This window comes from Gadus morhua, chromosome 1 (assembly GCF_902167405.1).
Source record: "Gadus morhua chromosome 1, gadMor3.0, whole genome shotgun sequence".
Taxonomy (NCBI): Eukaryota; Metazoa; Chordata; class Actinopteri; order Gadiformes; family Gadidae; genus Gadus; species Gadus morhua.
In genome coordinates this window covers 14,808,657-14,827,998 of record NC_044048.1, presented here as the reverse complement: position 1 = coordinate 14,827,998, position 19,342 = coordinate 14,808,657, and the positions used below count along the sequence as shown (strand labels likewise).

At 42.9% G+C, this 19,342-nt stretch overlaps 3 protein-coding genes across 10 annotated transcripts in view; 2 read left to right on the top strand and 1 right to left on the bottom strand.

The window, feature by feature from the left end:
• The first annotated feature begins 326 nt into the window (after positions 1 to 326).
• Positions 327 to 8,386, top strand: tmem269 (transmembrane protein 269). Of its 5 annotated transcripts, none has more exons than XM_030357550.1 (8): positions 327 to 435; positions 509 to 575; positions 1,053 to 1,106; positions 3,596 to 3,743; positions 4,035 to 4,132; positions 5,183 to 5,326; positions 5,967 to 6,167; positions 6,415 to 8,386. In XM_030357550.1, the coding sequence occupies exons 3-8, from the start codon at positions 1,082 to 1,084 to the stop codon at positions 6,522 to 6,524; spliced, it is 726 nt and encodes a 241-aa protein (XP_030213410.1). In that variant the 5' UTR covers positions 327 to 435; positions 509 to 575; positions 1,053 to 1,081; the 3' UTR covers positions 6,525 to 8,386. The 5 variants fall into 5 exon arrangements, with proteins under 5 accessions (XP_030213410.1, XP_030213426.1, XP_030213418.1 ...); XM_030357566.1 differs by having other exon boundaries at positions 335 to 435; positions 2,104 to 3,743; XM_030357543.1 differs by having other exon boundaries at positions 370 to 435; positions 566 to 575.
• si:ch73-206d17.1 (tyrosine-protein kinase STYK1) lies at positions 7,666 to 12,063 on the bottom strand. 3 transcript variants are annotated; one of them, XM_030357529.1, is made up of 10 exons: positions 11,915 to 12,063; positions 11,565 to 11,645; positions 11,236 to 11,391; positions 10,882 to 11,082; positions 10,178 to 10,365; positions 9,979 to 10,053; positions 9,522 to 9,739; positions 9,266 to 9,306; positions 9,016 to 9,112; positions 7,666 to 8,821 (listed from the first exon to the last, which is right to left on the bottom strand). In XM_030357529.1, exons 2-10 carry the CDS (start codon positions 11,611 to 11,613, stop codon positions 8,596 to 8,598), a joined length of 1,251 nt encoding a protein of 416 aa, XP_030213389.1. In that variant the 5' UTR covers positions 11,614 to 11,645; positions 11,915 to 12,063; the 3' UTR covers positions 7,666 to 8,595. The 3 variants fall into 3 exon arrangements, with proteins under 3 accessions (XP_030213389.1, XP_030213381.1, XP_030213392.1); XM_030357521.1 differs by having other exon boundaries at positions 9,979 to 10,056; positions 11,915 to 12,061; XM_030357532.1 differs by lacking the exon at positions 11,565 to 11,645 and having other exon boundaries at positions 9,979 to 10,056; positions 10,882 to 11,391; positions 11,916 to 12,043.
• Positions 12,064 to 12,528: 465 nt separating this feature from the next.
• magi3a (membrane associated guanylate kinase, WW and PDZ domain containing 3a) overlaps positions 12,529 to 19,342 on the top strand; it is a 103,939-nt gene continuing 97,125 nt past the window's right edge. Inside the window, exon 1 of one of the 2 annotated variants that reach the window (XM_030357509.1) lies at positions 12,529 to 13,832. In XM_030357509.1, coding sequence (XP_030213369.1) covers positions 13,526 to 13,832 — 307 coding nt within the window. In that variant the 5' untranslated portion in view covers positions 12,529 to 13,525. The remainder of the gene's footprint in view (positions 13,833 to 19,342) is intronic. The other variant, XM_030357497.1, reaches the window with a different exon arrangement.

The window sequence follows — 19,342 nt, the reverse complement described above, 5'->3', positions numbered from 1 at the left end:
AATGTGAACCATGATGTTGACCTACTTTTAAAAGGATGAGGTTGACTTAGTTTATTTGAGTAGTCAAGATAAAGTACATTTGCACACATGGTCTATAGGCCAGTATATTCAATAACAATAAATCATCAGAACTGTCAGACATTATATTGCATTCAGTTAGTTGGCATAGTGTTCTCTGTAACTGTATCTCGACAACATGCTCTATTCAGGATAGTGATGCAGCAGAACAGAACATTTTTTGAGAGCGTAATTATTATCATTATTGTTATCTCCAACAATATCTATTTAATATATATGTTCAACCGCCAACCGCCGAGGCGCATATGCGTCACTTCCGGTGGAATATTCTGGCATGTTACAGCCACGGGCTTTAAAAGGACGCGCTGCGAGACACGGAGACGTTCTGGGCCGCTGGTGCAGCTGTATATCAAACGGGTAGTGTTAACGTAAATGATACATGCAAAAATATATAGATAAACATAGATATATTAATTACAATTGCTTTTAGGCCGACAAGATTTGACGCCCTTTATCATTTTGCACGAATATTCTTTCATCTTTGGAGGTGCTTGCAGGTAACTCAAAATGCAATTATTCCCTGGTATATAACGTATAATAAGCCTACTAGAGATGTGGAAATTTCAATGGAATGATGGTGTAATTTAAAAAAAAAAAAAAAAAAAAGTGTGACGCAGTTTTTATTTCGCAGGCCGACGTTAATGTTTGTTTCAGTTCTCTTGTAGGCTCCTATTGATTCATTTTATATATTGAACGTATCGATTACCTTAAGTAGCCTATTTGTAATCGGACCAATGGTCCATTCTAGACCATAGTAGACTATGAATAGTCGTTTGACTATTTTCATTGTGATTATTTTACTAACAAAGGGGATGCCGTTTTTTACTGACGCATATGTAGGGAAACGAGTTGTTTCCTTAAAGATTCACTGTAATTGTATTTTTATTTTGGCTAGGCCTAACTATAGGCTCATCCGCAGAGGTCAATGTTCATGTGATGTCAACATTGTGAATAAAACAGTATAACTATTTTAGCTGCTGTGGACGAACCGCCTGTAGACATCATGCTCCTGCTGACGCCATCCTCCGGTATGTGTTTCTCTCCTCATATTGTGGAGCTGTATAGCCTGCAGAGTCCTTCACCTGGTGACCGTGTAGGTCTACACATGTAATTACCTTACAGCTACAGTTACACTGTGTCTCTGGTTGCCGTCTTAGCTCTCTATAAAACGGACAGTGTTCAGGTGGTGTCGTAGGCGTACAATTGCCTATGAAATAACGTTACAACATGTGAATACTGTCCGCTTTCAATAGAGGTACATGGATATTACCATTAGATTATAGACTAGCTTGGCTCTCATCAAACTTAGCAGAAAAATAAAATCATCTCATCTGCTCAGGGTAGTTGAGGGTCAAATGAGGACAGACATTAAATATGGAAAATGAAGGAAGGCCTAGTCTACGAAATGCAACCTACACCTGTAGAAGGCCCACTCTAGCCTACTTGTTGAGGTGAAATAAGCCATTTAGGGACAAGCTAATTAGTTATTCTAATCCTAGAGAAACAAAGTGAGGTCAGTATTATGAATCATAGACAGAATATATCAGTCAAAGGCGGACAGTTAATCGCCTACATGAATATGCTTCCAAATGTTAGGGGTCGTTTTGATAGTGTAATAATTAGCGCCAGTTAAATACCTCTTTCCCATCGTGCATTGCACAAATTAGGCAGCATTCTAAAAATAAGTACACCTTTAAAATGTCCGTAGATGTCCCTCTAGTGGCAAGGGATGTGTACAGTGGTACTTTGATTAAGCTGACAGTGTGCCAATAAAACGTTACGGAAATCCTGGAACTCAATCCAAGTATCCAGATGTCAGTATTTGGCTCTAGTCTATGAAGAATCAAGGCATTGATTCATAATATTTTTGTAAACTTGTCTATAGTAAGAGGCTGTATGCAGCTTATATGTCATTAGATCTGCAATGCCTGGGCCCTAGTTGTTATTAAAATGACAAAAAAGCATGATGTCAAGTGTCAGATATTGTTGGCTCTTTGCTGTGTCTCATGCACTGTTTTCTTTCAGATGAAGAGTCTCTTGCACTCGCCTGGCTTTGGAATCACAGGAAGTTCAGGGTGAAAAGCATAATAGTAGGAACATGACTTTCACCCTTTTTGCAGATAGAAGTTAGCTTGGCTTGGTTTCTTTAGGCTTAACAGAATATGTGTTCTCAAGTAGTTTCAGATTAATTGTTACCTGCAAACAATCTTATGGACAGTACAATTCTAAAAGTGAAAATGCATGCGAGAGGCTAGAATCCACCCGATAGGAGCCATGAAGTCTAAAATCATCCCAGTTTTGTGGCAGCCGAGGTTTTGCATTGTTTAGGTTTAGAGTGACACTGACATTCCCACTTGTTGAGTTTGATGAACATGGCCTAGCCACCAGGATTGACCTGTTAATCAATGAAATGTTTATGCTTGAAGTTTCAAAGTATAACGTTTACAACCTTTCTTAATCTGACCTTGAAAATGATTAAGTCATGAAGGACATTTCCAAAAAATGTTCCCAAATTGAGACCTGTGTATTTATGCTTACAAAACTCTTGAAGCATTTGATAAGTTGATTATATAATGTATGCATGCATGCAAAAATCGATAATTTTTTTCTTTCAGAATACACATGCAAAACCAGAAATGACCATGTGTTGTATGTAATAACAGTTAGCTGTGTCCTTGTACCGGTCACTTTACGATGCCTTTTATTTTTGAATACTGTGGGTGCAACTCACAACCACTGTAGCACACAAGGACTGTGGAATTTTCCACTGACTGAAAGTATGATTGCATAAAAGCACTTGATAGTAATAAAGTATTTGTTGTATGGCTGTTGCCCGTCTTCAATGTTTGCATGTTGAGGTTTACTGCATGCAGTTGATACTGTTTCTCTGTGACATTTGACAATGTTTATCAGCTGTATTGTGTAAACATAGCCACATGGTAAACATGTTTGGCATTCACAAATCACAAATGTTGCATGATTTAGGCTGACTACTCCTGATTGAATGAATGTAACACTTGCCTACGTTTTAGTGTCATTCTGAAACAAATGGATTAGTGTATCGTAAGGTTGGTGTCCATCCAATAAACATGCGTTTTGGTAAGTGATGTTTATTTCTATAAGGTGAAAGAATCCATTTTGAATTAGCTAATTCTTGTTGGAAAATGGTTAAACATGTAACTTATCTAGTCTAATTTGGCAGTAAAGATTCTCAGTTAATGTTGCACTACAGTATTTCTGTTTCTCACTTCATTTTTCTACTGGCCAAGTTTATTTTACATCTAGTGTAATACTTTTTGTTTGGTCAATTAAAATGATAGTTTTGGGGGAAACAAGCTATTAGGCCATGTTATCCACCACTTGGTGGACTTCTAACGCCCAGAAGAGCCACGACCTGAAAGGGCAGCTTCAGTAAGGTCATCAGATCCACTTTGAATCTAGTCTCATTTATTGACGGAAGCAGCGTGAATCAGCGTAACACATACTCATGCTAATGTCCATCGCTGTGTGGTATCAGGTTTCTTCCAGCGCGTCAATAAGCTCTTTCTTAGCGAGCGAGCCAGAGGACTGCCCATCAAGGACTTTCTACGGCAAAATGCAGCCAACGCCATCTCATTGGGTAACATGCTGATGGGCATGGCTTCTATCCTGTGCAGCCTGAATGGGTAACTACCAAAAACAAACTCATTTTACTGGCAAGGTCAAAGTAATATAGTAATAGTAATTAGTTGTCTGACTAAAACGAAATAGTCAGACCAGTTTAACCATTACTAAATAGTCAGACAACTACTTGTTTCACCTATAAAATGTGTTCTATTTATAATATCAATCATTATTAAATACTATTGTAGTTAGTTATGCTTGCCGGCCATATTGGATACAAAAAAATATTATTTTCATTTATACTTTCAGATATGTTATCAATACATATTATTTTCTTTGTTCTTTCTCATCAGACACCACTATTTAGCATGCTGGCTGGTTTTGATTGGCTACCTGCTGGATTTGGCAGATGGAGCAGTTGCCAGGCGACTGGATACATGCTCTCCCCTGGGTGAGTGAAGTGTTTTACTTAGCAGCACGTCCCACAATATAACTAAGTGGCCAGTGCTTAAACTGGACGGGAACATGGAGTACATCAACTTAAATAGCCCTTAACTGACCACTAAAGGCTTTTCTTGAAAAAGTAATTCTCTTCACAAATATTCCATTGAACAATGTCCCTTTTGTATCACAGTGGTCCAGTGTTCCTCCTCCTCTTAATAAAAAGATTATGCATCCCGTGATTAGGGAAAAAGGCTGGAGTTCTATGCGAGAGACGCCTATCACCGTTGTTTTAGCATAACAAACCAAGTACTCCGTGAATAGCAGTCGACTAGAAGTACTACCCGAATCCCGAATTAAATCATCTTATTAATTTGACATATTTAAATTGACAGAATTTAGAAATACATGAAATGGAAAATCATTTCAGTATGCCATTAATGTGTCGTTGTTGCAACTGTAACGGACCACATTGACTTTTTGTTTAGCGATATGGCATGAAGTGAAACATATTTCATGAAACAGAAATTCTCACGGGCCAAAAATAGCTCCCAGGAGTGTGGAGAATTGGACCCTTTGTGTCCTCTCAGAGCCTTTCCTGCCCCACCTGTCTCCCCTCCCTTCATATTTGTCTTTGTCAATTGAACAATAACTTTCCCGATGCTGCAGCCTAAGTCCTTAGGATCAGGCTCCGATTGTCTGCCTGATCCTGCTGCTTTGAGGGCCATGGCATATCTCAAATTGCTCAAATAGTTCACCCTGGGAGGTGGAATTCCACTGGCTTTTTTTTTTTTGTCATGGCTGTGGACTGAATTAGCTCATCCTCACGATCCATCCATAAATCCAACAGAATGCCCCCCAAACACCTCTGGGAATGTTGTTTACCCATTCCTGCTGACGCTGGAAATTCCATTGCACTACAGTGTGTTTGTGACATCCACCTACATCAATGTCGGTGGATGTCGCTTTAACATACATGCATGCACCTTTACACATTGCGAAAGTCTCTTTTATGCTGCCGTGTCCCTTGAACCCTATTGTGGATTTTATTTTTCCTCAGGTGCGAAATTGGACGATTTTGCTGACTACACCACCTTTGGCATCGCCACGTCTCTGCTGCTGAGGACGCCCCACCTGATCGACAACATCCTGTGCATGTGCTACGGGCTGTCCGTGTTCATCCGCGTTTGCTTTTATACAAGCGGTACGGCAGTTGTTGCAAAAATTCAATCTAAACTGGTTTAATGAGATTAATCTATTTGAAGACTTAAACAGGACATGGAGTTGGTTAGCTAATAGGTTGATATTTAAATTGTATCTCCTTATATAAGTTAGGTATACATTGTACTGGTTTAAGTTCATTCCGTATGGAAGCTTGACACACTCTTAGTTAATTCATGTGGTTACCATAATCACATCAAATATATTGGTGGATTTGCCTTCCTCTTTCCAATAACTCATTAGGGTCTCAAACAAAGGCCACAGATTATGCATAGATTCCCCTCTTAAAAAATTATTAAGTTATAAAACCCTAGAATCATACATTTGCAAAAGTCAGTGTGTAGACCTTAGCTCAACACAACTCAAATGTAACACCATAACCTAAAGGGATAGGCCAAGATATCAGTAAATTGAGTCTCATTACAAATTCATTATCGTCACTACTTTATGGCAGCTTCATTTGTGTCATAATGGAGCTATACCGCCTTGAATTAACTTGTACTATCATCCATTCCACCTGAACCAGCTCTTATCATATGTCCTGAATTAATCATATCTCAATTCCTGTTCAATGCTTTAAGCTCATCCCCTTATTTAATTGATTTGTTGTTTGTGTGTTGCAGGGATCCCGTTTGTGTACCGGGGCCTGCCATGCCTCTACTCCTCTGCCATCCTGGCCAGCGCCTCTCTTCTGTCGGGGGGTAACACAGTGTTGTTGAGGACCACCGCAGTGGCCCTTATCCTCTTTATGGTCAGCCGCAGCTTTTACCCTCACGACAGGGTGCTGGAGTCTCAGAACTGGAAGAAGGCCATCTATGCAGGAGGTAAAGCACTGTTTGGTTGGCATATTCTCTCTGTAGCAATAGGACTAGGTGTTCGTTTGTATGTTGGTTTACTTTGGGGAACAATTTGTGGAATTGGAAACCTTCATGTTAAAATCCATTTTACAATTTGGAGAGTTTGAGTCACATTTTGGTGTTCTTTGATTTTATTGCAAGAAAAAAACAAAATGAAAGGGAGTCTAATACCTTTGAGAAATTAACACGTTAACAATTTTTTTTGACACTGCAGGCATCATCATGGTGTTCTCTTCCATCCAGTCCTTGTGTTGTGTCTACTACCTGCTGTGGTGTGTCTCCTACATGCTATTCCCTGGATCCCTCTGGAGCAGCAAAGTGTAGAAGAGAACCCACTCCAGTGGCCTCTGTCTCTCTCTCTTTCTCCCTACACCTACCGGGCTGGCTGGTAGTCGGAGGCCATCCAGGGCCCGTGGAGCACACCAAAGCCCATGGAAAACTTCTTGAGGTCACTGAGGGTCCAACCTTGACTTGCTTACACACTAGCAAAGAGAGTCCTCTTGCAAAGTAAATTCGTAATTTACTTCTAATTATGTTATTAAGGGTTTATCTGGGTGTGCATTAAGCATCAGAAAATGATGCTCCATGAAAACCATTGCGATCTCAAATTTCCTTCCGCCCCGAGTATATTTTCCCTCCTGGCTACGTAGCCAAGCGGGTGACCAAATGCCGTGCCCTCACATTACGTTGACGGTGAGGCTGTGTGAAGCTACAACGTTTCAGACTTGGTACAAACTACATCAAACAACAAATGGGGGGGGGGGGGGGGGGGGGGGGGGGTGGGGGTAGGGTAGGTCTTCAGGACACACCACTACAAGTCTTTCCATGACACTGTTTTTTAGCGGACTTTGAGATGTACATTAATTTACTTTTTGATATTTTTCTGAGACGGTGTGTAGTGGATACATCCCTCTGTGATATGTTATTTTATTTTATGTTCGATCCTGTTGTCATCACTTTCATGGTATGCCCGGTAAGGGAATCCTACAACAGGTTGGTTGGTGATGTTGCGAAGTATGGTTCTTTGTGACCTGTATGTAGTCTTAGCAGGATCTGATTCCCAGCCTGTTCTAAAACATATACTCTTTTTGCTGTTGCAATTACATAATGACAATGATTACCCCCATTCCCCCACCCAAATATGTAAAGCACATAGGGCCAATCTGACTAAAATGCCTTTATTTTATCCAAACGTCAACAGGAGATGTTAATGGAAAACCCTTGAAATATATTTAGTTTAACATTGACTTGTGTGACATTATCGGAGTTCAGTGTCCTTCAGTGATGGATGATCCTGGAGCATCCTTTGTCTTTTTGCTGAGTTCTTCAGACATTTCAAATTCCATACTAGTGCGGTCAGTTTTTTGCACAATGGGAATGTCTATTACAGCATTATGGCAGCTTTGTATTGACGGGGAGTTTGTATCAGCACAAATACTGTCAGTATATATCAAGGTATATTGTCATTCCCTTTGACTGTAGTCAACACGTGAGGTAAATGTTGTATCCAATTCTAACACTTGTTGAGAAAAGGCGCTTTGACCAATTCTATAAAAATACAACTCATAAATCAATCATCTATGTAACATCTCATTTGAAATATTTGTTATTCCGATTTTAGGATACTGCGAATTAAACGATGACTTCAATATTACCATGATCGATTCTATGTTTTTTTCTTTTCTCTATTGGATTTTGGTATTTGGGCATTTTGCTTGTACATCTTTGCCTCTGTTTTATGAGGCTATTTGGTTTGACTTTCAAAAGTAATCCATGCATGAATACATTTGTGTCTACATTTAGAATAATATCCTTTGTTAAAAAACTTGAAAGAAAATAAGGACCTAGAATGAAATTGCTGTTCTTTATAAATAACTGGCATACAATAATTGTCAATTAAGTTGCCTGCAATGTTGAAATTGTAAACATCGAACTAGATATGGTTTTGCTGCTCTTCTATCTGCGGCTTCCATAACTTATTGCATTCCAGTTCTGACTAAATAAACACCACATTCATTCCCAATGTTTTCATGTCCTCCCACTTTGAAACTGCAAGGTCAGTGTTGTATGCATTCTGAGCATTGTCGGGTCATTGTCCAAATTTGCACAGCAGATAAGGGCATGTACAAAAATCTGTATTTTTGATTCTGCTCATTTTGAAAATAAAAAGACTGCAATATGACATATTTTATGGCATTTTTTTGAATTATGGAAAAACTGCTCCTACAAAGTAGCACAACTATCTTGTATCATTGTGTCAAATGTAACTTGACTCCTTTGCGCTGTTTTCAATCAATCATAATGGTACTTGACCATGTCCAGTAAACACCTCGATCACAACCATAGTATTCACCATACAGAATGTCGTCAAAAACCCTGACACACTATAATCACCCTAACACGCACTGGATTCTTGTTTGATTGGGCTGTCTGGTGACAGCTGCCATAAGTGGGGATGTATGCCTGCTATCTTGTTGTATTGGGCGGCGTCTATGAGCCCTTGGGACGGCAGGGCTTCCGTAGCGGCCAGGTCCAAGGTGGACCCCAACAGCTTGATGATTGCGGAGAAGGTTGGACGGTCCTTGAAGCTCCAAATCCAACAGTACTTCATCAGGTTGTACCTAAAACCATACAGATTGGGGAAAACGTTTGATATTGTGGCTCTATGTAGGATTCCAGTCATTGTAGTTTTAAGAACAAATTTGATTTGTATTGCGTCTTTCATCAGGACTCCTTTGAGTTCTAGCATCAATACTTTCATCTGGGCCAGGACGGAGTCATGGCCGCTCCGAGTAGCAGGTTATGCAACACTCACAGAGGGGCCCCGCAGCCTTCTGGTTGTTCCATTCGGTAGGAACTCTGAAGATGTGGAAGCACAGACTGGGGTTCCAACTCAGGATATGGAGGGGACCCTGTAAAAAAACAAATATATCACAAAGGATTGAGACAACAATCGCACTTCTGTAGAAATGTACAATTAATGAAAAGGACTATCAATACCAAACTGATAATATGTTTTCCAATATGACTTGAGTTGAGGAGCTAATAGAAATGTATTACAATACCTGAGGTTATAAGTTCATATAATAAGATTCCAAACGACCACCTAGGAAATCAAACCGGGAGCCAAAGAATCAGAAACAAATTATCATAGTTAAATTACAGAATCAGAAAACTGTGTATGTGATGCAATGCAAGGCCAAATGAAGATTCAGTTCAATTAACTTTCAACGTAATCTATTAACCGGCTGTAGGAAATGAGTTAAAATGAGGGTGTAAAGCTGTACAATTCCGCCATAACTCAAAACTGAATCCACTCACACATCACTCCTGTGGAAGGCTGGCTGGTTGGTAATCCTCTCAGGAGCCAGCCACTTCAGGGGTACCTCCATGGGCCGCTCCCTTGTAGTTCTGTCTGTTTGGTGCTCGGCAAATGCTGTGCCCAATCCAGACACCCTGGCAGACAGGTCTGGGCCAATCAGAATGTTCCTTGCAGCGACGTAACCATGCACTACCCTGTGTTCTGTCAGGAGGTAATCCTTTGAACAGATAAAAAGAACAAAACATGAATGATGATTAAATTGAACCAGAAACGATGTTGGGCTTTGATGAGTGTTGTACTACTAACATAGCATCTAATATATCAGTGTTTTGCAGGAGTGTGTGTGTGTGTGTGTGTGTGTGTGTGTGTGTGTGTGTGTGTGTGTGTGTGTGTGTGTGTGTGTGTGTGTGTGTGTGTGTGTGTGTGTGTGTGTGTTCTCACAACAGAGTGACTCACCAGGCCCTCTGCCACCTGGGTCGCCAACAGAAACACTGACCTCTCCGAGACGTGCAGCGGCCCCTTGTCTGAATCCTTCTGGAAATACAGCCCTCTCCCTCACTTTACTGTATCAAGAGTTGTGAGGCCTATCTTTTACCTCTATTTTTGCTGCTTTGTCAGGGGGGGGGGGGGGGGGGGGAATTGCGATTGAACTTACCTCTCTGAGGCCCCAGAGGAATTGGAGCAGGTTGCCTGGGCTGTGGGCCTCCAGGACCAGGTACATTGGAAGACGCTGCGCCTGGCAGCACAGCATCCGCACCAGCCGCTCACTCTTATTATTGCACACCTTGGCGTGGAACAGAATCCACTCAGCAAACTCTCTTTCTTCAGACGGGCTGGCGGGATCTACAAAGATATGGTACAGAACAAGATTGAAAAAACAAAGCAATACAAAGGTTTGAAGAGAAGCGGTGCTCCATGGCATTCCCTTTTAGTTTTGTCCGTGACGGTTCAAAGGAGATCAGACGCACGGATAACAGGTCAAAGTGTTTGAACACCACTGTTAAAAGTGAGCAATAACTATTCCTTTGAATTAACTGCTGATGTATTGTTGGGGGGGCAGGATGGTCTACTGGTTATAGGGGGTGTGACTCTCAGCTCAAAGGTTCTGGGTTAGGACTTCAATGTCCGCAGTCTAGTTGTGCGCAAGACAAAGCCCTCCCATTATGTCTGTCCATTAAGGCTACTATTGCAAGCCTAACCCACTTTCTTTGTTCGTTCTCTAGGTTGCAACCTTGATAATTAAGGGAGCTTTTCCGGCAGCTAGGGTTAGGAGGGGGTTACCATATAATTGGGCCTATGAATCCCCTTGAGAACGTAACTATGATTAAGGGCTATACAATTCCAGTTGACCAAGCTCACCCCGGAGCGCCTTCACCACCACTGCTGCGGAGCGTCCCTCTCTGGCCAGCCAGCCTCCGCAGACAGGGCCGTAGCTCCCCGTGCACAACAGCTCCACGCCATCGACATCCCACTCTGCAGGCATCTCCCACGGGTGCAGAGCCTCTCTCACTCCACAGGGGATCAGAGGCTCTGCACCCAGGGAAGAACAATGCTGACCTTCTGGGGGGAAATAGAAAAGGACAAATGTCAAATCCATACGATAAGCCCGGGAATGGATCCACTGTAAACAGTCTCTACTCTACGTTTAACAAGTGCAGAAAAAATGTAATCCGAGTCATTTGATTCCGTTAACGGATGTGTAAACGTTCCTACTGTTGGTGTTCTGCACTGAGCTGCCTATGAAGCTCAGCGGGCTGATTCTCCTCTTCCTGAGGATACTGCAGAAGATGAGGGACACCACGACCACAGAACTGATCACCAGTACAGTGGGAATAACGACCACAGCCACGGAGTCGGACGCTTCTTCATCTTCAATCAATTCAATAAGAAAAAAACAGAAAAACAAGGTACAGTGAAGGAGATCATGAAATACAGTATCCACGATCACAGCACACACGTGTTCCCCCCAGAGAAAAACTCAAAAAGAATGGGAGCTTGCTATCAAGCTTCAATATACAGATAATGAGACCTTTAAAACATACAGCATGCTGGACCCGAGCTGCTGTTGCTACACCTTGCCTGCACCTCCATGGGAGAGAGCTGACACTATTGTTGACATTATTATTATTATTATTATTATTATGCATAAAAAATGACAGGGATACAATGAATTAGTTAAAAATATATATCCTTAATAATATTTTTAGAGGTCACATTACAGCAAAGATATTACACTCGCAACATTTAATTGAATTGAATGTATTATGTGTCTGAGCCAAACAATCTTTGCCAAAATCTATTGTTAAAAATGTATACTTTTCATATAACATATCACAATTAAACATAGCCATATAATGTGTCAATATTTTATGATTATAATTCCATCCTCCTACCGTGTGTATTTCCATTTTAATCGAAAAATCTTCTTTAAAAGTGTCTTTTAAGTCAAGATAGAAGCCTTATCAGACTAAAAGAAAACCACTCTTGAACACAGCTCTGAATGTTTCTAGGATGTCAATGTCCTTTCTATGCAACTGCTGACCGTTAAAGACACTCGTAATTTGACCAGACGTTAATAATTAACATAAGACCCACATGATAACAGGTGCATTTCTGTCCTCCGATAAATATTGCATTGCCCTGAGTGTATACGGACTGCAACCTGTAATGTAACCACAAGATGGCACAAATCGGCAACAAATAGCCCACTCTTGAACTTCTTATCTCAGGGGGAAAAAAACATTGAACTCTGCAAGAGCGATGCTTTTGTGCAATATTGATGATATAAGTAGAGGTACTTGTATCATAGAAAAATATCATGATCTAAAAACAAGAGAATAAAGTCCTTTCTGATAACAGTGAAGACCTTTTCTGAGTGCTTTACTCCGCCTTTCCGATACGAAGAATACTCAAGCGTTGAATAAATGAACACAGAAGACCCGCCCACCTAATTTCTTATTGGCTAAATGGCAACGTTCTAACACAAACTAGCCCGTGGATTGGATAGAAACCACTGCAGTCAGGAAATCAACACGGAACATGATCAGAAAAGTTATCGAGTATTGCTTATTCGGATTATAGAGTTTACTGCAGCACAGTTTGAAACATGGCTCACTGCACGGTGTGAAAACACAACTCTTCGCCAAGACGGTTTCACGTTGAATAAGCGTGTTATTAGAAGAAACTCCGAAAACTGCAGTCCAAAGACCACCAACCGGATCACATCTTGGCCAGGTAGGCTGTGTTGTTCCGTTTCCAAGGAATGCCTTGCTGATGTCATTCTGGAGGAGGGCAGAACAGGTGCGCTGACTCAACTTCTGTGTGCGTTGTTCTTTGAAGGACTGCAAACGGATACTAATTCACGCAACACAACCACCCGACTCCTGGTTTGAAGCGGTTCAGCATCGGGTTAGGGATCTTCTCCTATAGCGTCACACAGTTCTCTAGGGTGACCAGTCCTGAGGCTCAGGGGGGCTCGGTGGTCCGAAGAGGGGGAGAGAGGGACCAGCTTTATTTAACCACTGCGCGTACTTCACAAAACTGTTTCCACATTTTCCCTCTGTGCTTTATAGTTTATGATTAATCCTCGCAAGCGGTTATAGTCTTGCGTGGCTTTTGGAAGTCATTGGTGGCTCACTGAACGGAATTACGCACCGGAACGCGCAGGAGAGGGGAGAGCGTGAGAGACACCGGAGCATCACCGTGATCCTCTCCCTCCTATGCGACAGCATTGACGCAGGTCTCGCATCCCAGATGTACACAGGTGGTGCTTAAATAATCCACGATAATGACAGCTCCACAATAACAGACGACTGTGATCAGTGAATGGGCTGCTGTTCGCCCGATGGAATACGACGCCAGAGGACATATTGCTTCGTGTCAACTTCGATATCTGCCATGATTTAAACGTTTCATGTCGCGGTTTAGGAAACAACATTGGTCTTGCGTTTAATAGCCTGCATTCGTTATTGGACTCGTTTGAACGCGTGGAGAGACATCCATCATGTCCAAGACATTGAAAAAGAAGAAACACTGGTCCAGTAAAGTACAGGAGTGTTCCGTGTCATGGACCAATGATGGGGAGTTCGGCACCATGGTCGACATTCAAGGGGGTGCGGAGTCGGGAGAGTTCCCCAACCTCGGACCGGTAGTTTCAGAAGCAATGGTTTGTCACATCGGACGGTTTCCCAGCCTTGGAGACGTGCTTCTGGAAGTGAACGGCACTCCAGTCAGTGGGCTCACCAACCGAGACACCCTTGCTGTCATCCGCCACTTTCGGGAACCAATTCGCCTGAAGACTGTGAAACCAGGTGCGTGGTGTCTAAACAACAATACTACTGCAACTTTATTATTCTGGGAACACCTTTCCATCTTACACACACACACACACAGGCACACGCACACAAACACAATGATTGAGCTATGCATTTCTAGATCAACTCTGGGCTAAGAACAGGATACGTTGTAAAAATGCTTGACAATGAATCTTGGTCCTTATCTGTACTTATGGGACAAATTTGTTCGCTTGTCTTGGTGTTCTCCATTGACCAGATACAGGCAAAGAGCAAATTAATTATGGAATTATGTGTGAAGTGTATTATATAACAGTTTCCCTCAGCGCAGAATGTGGATACCTTCTGTGGAATCAGAATTATTCTCTGGCATTTCTTTATAACCCTGTTTCCTGTGTGTACACACATACCTGTCCAAAGGCCCTACAGACGCGCATATCAAGCCACACCCACATTCTCTTCACATGTCTTGCCATTTGTTGCCTGTTGTTTACTACGTGGCTTTGGTGATCTACCCTCCATTCAGGTTTTCTTGTCACTCCTGTTTCTTGACATATTTCTAAACGGCCATCCAACAGGCTCGACCACAAGTGCTCTGTGTGTGTGTGTGTGTGTGTGTGTGTGTGTGTGTGTGTGTGTGTGTGTGTGTGTGTGTGTGTGTGTGTGTGTGTGTGTGTGTGTGTGTGTGTGTGTGTCTTGATCCTTGCTATGATTGGTGAGGGGCACTTTGTACACTTAGACAGGATTTTGGTTATCTGAGCCCCGCCGACGAGCGCCCTTCTGCCCGCAGTTTTAAAGGGCGAATCTGAGTGTAACTGATTCAATTAGGCCCATCTTCTCAATTCCCTCAGATTCTGCGTCGGATTGTGTACTAACAAGATGAAATGGAGGAGGAGGTCGACACCGTTGTGCAGCTCACAGGCATTCTAAACCCTGTAACCATTGAACGGTTACAGGGAGGACTGGATGAGGCTTTCAGAAATGGAAGTGTGTTGCTACAGTTGCCGTCTACACAGTTTTGGTTTGAAACCTTTTACAGAGACTTTTTTAACCGTTTGTTGACACTGACCGACTTTATGTTAGTGAATTCCAGTCTAAAATATCCCCCCTCCAGCAACAGGATTGGTCCAAAAAAATAAGTATGGCCTCGTTCACCATGCTTTTATCTCGTCTGCCATCAGAGCACAATTTTGTGTGTGTGTGTATTCACACTAATGTCAGACCTGTGGAGCCCCCCCGCCCCCCAATTCTTCCCAAGCCTCAGTTTGTGTTATTATATCCCCTCACCCTTCCCGCATGATTAATTCATGCGTCATCCATCTTTCATGGTGTGTCCATGCCAAGATGAGCCGGCTGATAAGGAGGGTCAGATGTGCGCAGATGAGCACTCGGATTCTCTCTCTGTCTGTCTGTCTGTCTGTCTGTCTGTCTGTCTGTCTGTCTGTCTGTCTGTCTGTCTCTCTGTCTGTCTCTCTGTCTGTCTCTCTGTCTGTCTCTCTCTCTCTCTCTCTCTCTCTTTCTCTTTCTCTTTCTCTTTCTCTTTCTCTTTATTTTTATATGTAATAGCAAATATCTTTTGCATAAACATACCCTTATAGTTCCACTACAGCAAATTATATAAAATAGTGCACTTTCAGAGAGAGAGAGAGAGAGAGAGAGAAAAAAAAAAAAAAAAAGGCTAGTTGGTGATTGGGTTAATATTCTGGGTTGCGGGACGGGCTAGGGGGCACTTTGCGAGGAGGCGTTTGTCTTTGATGCGCATCTTCTCTTTGCTCGTCGCTGACGTAATGGGAAGTAATCTTTATTCCGTAATGGGAAGATGAAGCAGTGGCCTTCTTGTGTACCTGCTGCTTTGGATAGCACAGCAAAACTAAAAGTTCCATCTGCCCGCCAGGGAAGCATTTACAAACACATTGTTTATCCTGTAGCTGCCAACTGAACAACCCGCCCTCACCCCATCCTACTTTCCTCTCTACTTGGTATTCATTCCATCAGATTCCCACGCACACACACACACACACACACACACCTTCCATATCTCATCCTTTTCTTTCTCCAAAGAAGCCTATATAATAATAATATGAAGTCTACCTTTTCCCAGCTTTCCACATCTTCGTCTCTCTGTCCCTGTGTGTGTGTGTGTGCGTGTGTGTGCCCATCCCCCGCCATAGTAACAGACACCAGTATCTGTATAACATAAGTGGGAACCACCGCCCCAATGTTAATACTAACTGAATGGAATTCTGAATGCGCAACGGTGTGACGTTTCTTCCCATTGTTGTGCTACAGCTAACGCTACACACATGGCCATGAGAGGATGTTCAAAGTGCTCGTCTGGCTCCAATCCAGAATGTGTACTTGGCGTGTCCTCCTCTCACGGGCACGGAGGAACGCGCAGCCGTGCACGCTAACCTTGACGAGTGTACGCTGATAAAACGCTATCGTTCGTTGCTAAGCCAGCGTCTTCGTGGCTTCTCATTGATTCATGCCATGAACAGATATGTTATTGGTTCATTGGACCTTAATACATAGGCTTATACGTACGGTATATAATACACTTTTTTGCAATGCAGGAGGGCATATAATTGAGGATTCTTATGGGGGCACTGTTGTTCTTGCTTGCAACCATTCTGTTTGTCTAAACCTATAAACGACCCATGTTAGTAGCCCCCTAACAATTTATAATGGCACTGGAAGTAAATTAATGTCTACTGTCCTCTGTAGCTGATTAAAACCCATTGACAGATAAAAAAAATTCTAACAACAACAACCACTGACATTTTTTAATCGACAAATCCAGCTGTTAAGCCAACCTCATTCCCTTTCCTTTTCCTCTTGCTCTGCTGTTGATGATGAGGTCCCACAACCTTTTGCAGGCCCATGTCTGGCCCGGAACACCTTGAGGAAAGGCGAGCACTCTACACATGTCACAGCTTGAGCCCGTAGGAGTCGTTGGCTAGCAACCCCTCGGGTTGCTGCCAAGGTCACTCACTGTGCCCAGACTCTTCCTGAGCTACACAAAATAATGAACGATTTTGGTTCTGCTCACTACCTCCCTATAGTTCCCTTCCTTCCCCCTCATCCTTCTACCTTCTTTGAAGTGTTCTGAGTGTGTGTGTGTGTTAATATGTTAAATCCTAGTTATCCCTGTAACTTCTGATGAAGCATGTGTCTGTGTATCCAAAGCTGGTCAGGCTCTGATAGCTGTCACTCTCCACCCATGCATGAAGCGACACGTGTGTATGCGTGTGTGTGTGTGTGTGTGTGTGTGTCTGTGTGTAGGTATGGCTTTGGTCTACAGAGGCCCCAGATACCAAGTTCTCTCTCTCTCTCTCTCTCCTTAATCTTTCCCCCTCACACCCCCGGAGACAAAGAGTGAAACAATATAATATAACCCCGCCTTCAATCTGCTCCATGAGGGATCACAGCCATACTAATGTGATGTTCTCTCTTATGTACTGTTCTCGCAGCTTGAAAAAACCGAAGCGACTCTTCATCCTTCCTCGGGGGGATGAGCTCATTCCTTAATTAAACCTCATGCCTTTGTCTTGTAAGAGAGCCCTGAGGCACGTGGTTGACCTCCAATACCACGCCTGGAGGTCGCCTTCCTTCCTGCATGCCATCCTGAGTGACAAAGACAACCCGGCCACCTGATTGCCCCTGGTTGCCCCCCCCCCCTCCACAGTCCAGTCATGAGCCTGGACATGGCGGAAGCCCTCCATGTGCCTTTTATCTTCCCCATGCGAGCCAGTCCTGCTCTCCCTCGTGTGTGTGTGTGTGTGTGTGTGTGTGTGTGTGTGTGTGTGTGTGTGTGTGTGTGTGTGTGTGTGTGTGTGTGTGTGTGTGTGTGTGTGTGTGTGTGTCACCAGCCAACCTGCAGAGCACTGTCAGCAGGGATTATGTGTCACCACTGAATGGTTTCCAGGAAGTACACAAAAACATGCACACTCACACACATTTGGCTTCTTGTCTCACCTTATTTGTAATTGGTCCCTCTCCGCCATCCTCTGAAGTTTTCTACCTGACTGGAAGAGGAGGTCAGCTTCTAAGCATTACATGGACAGGGCCTTGGAACACGGTGTTGGTGATGAACAGCGGCCATCTTTCATGCTTCCTCAGAAACAAATTGTCATTACAATTCCATTAAATTCTGAAATGCCTTGATCACAGAGGTGTAATAGTAGGGGTGAGCCCGGTCGTTATCTTGTGGAATTTATTACGGGCACTTGGATGCATTCAGAGTAGTAGACCCATAATTAACTTAAAAGATAACTTCTCTTTTTAGGGGTCCAAGCCAACAGGTTGGATCCCTATTGTTTTTGTAAGGATTCTTTTTCTTTTTATTATTATTTTTTTTTCTTTCCGTCATCTGACTGATTCAGACAACAATTGTATCGTAGTAGGATATAGTCTCTCTATATTCTATATAATCTATAGTCTTTCCCTGATGATTCTATCTTTTAAAACCAGAGAAAAATAAAGAATTTCAAAACGGGAGCAATAGCGAAAGGCTGTTGAGGAAGCAAGAAAGAATAGTAGGGTACTAACGTTGGTTGGAGGAAAACGAGAATGAAAGATGGAATTATAATTGCAGCGTGAGACAAATTCGGGCCTTCATCCCCACTATACTTAAGAGAGCCCAGAGCACCACCCTTTGACAGCCTCCACCCCTCCACCTCGTGACTGCAAACCCTCCAAACTGCGCCTTCAGGCTTTTCCAAACCCCACGTCTTCAAACTACACCTACTCAACCTGCAGAGGTGTGTGTGTGTGTGTGTGTGTGTGTGTGTGTGTGTGTGTGTGTGTGTGTGTGTGTGTGTGTGTGTGTGTGTGTGTGTGTGTGTGTGTGTGTGTGTGTGTGTGTGTGTGTGTGTGTGTGTGTGTGCACGAAAAGCGAAAATTGAGGGCACATCCGGATTGTTCTCGCCCTCTCCCTCCCTCTTCTGACAGCCTTATGAAGTAGAACAGCATCACGTGGGAGGGGCTATGTGCACGTTCATGCAGGCTGGGCCTACGGGGCTGTGGTGCTTCTCTGTCTGTAATTTTGTGCACATATTTGAACAGATGCGACCTGCTGTCCTCTCTCTCCTCTTGCTCCCTCTCTCTCTCTCTCTGTGCAACCCGTTGGTTTTATTTATTGATCAGATGCCCTTTGATTCAATTGCTTTGTTTTTATCTCTTGTGTTCTTCTTGTGCCAGGTGGTAGCATGGGGTTAGTCCTCACACTGCGTTTGTGTGTGTGCGTGGGAGTTTTGTGTCTGTGTGTGTGTGTGTGTGTGTGTGTGTGTGTGTGTGTGTGTGTGTGTGTGTGTGTGTGTGTGTGTGTGTGTGTGTGTTGTATCACTGTATTTACCATTGAGCATTGTATTTACTCTCTGGGCAATAAAGGAACAGTCAATCTCAGTTGAATCTCAGTTGGATCTCAGGGGCTCTCGTCACGTCGTAGGCTTGGCAGCCTCCATCAATTCAACCCCCTCCTCCCCAAGCCCACTCAGCTGTTTCGCTCCACCACTTGAACCTCGAAAAGA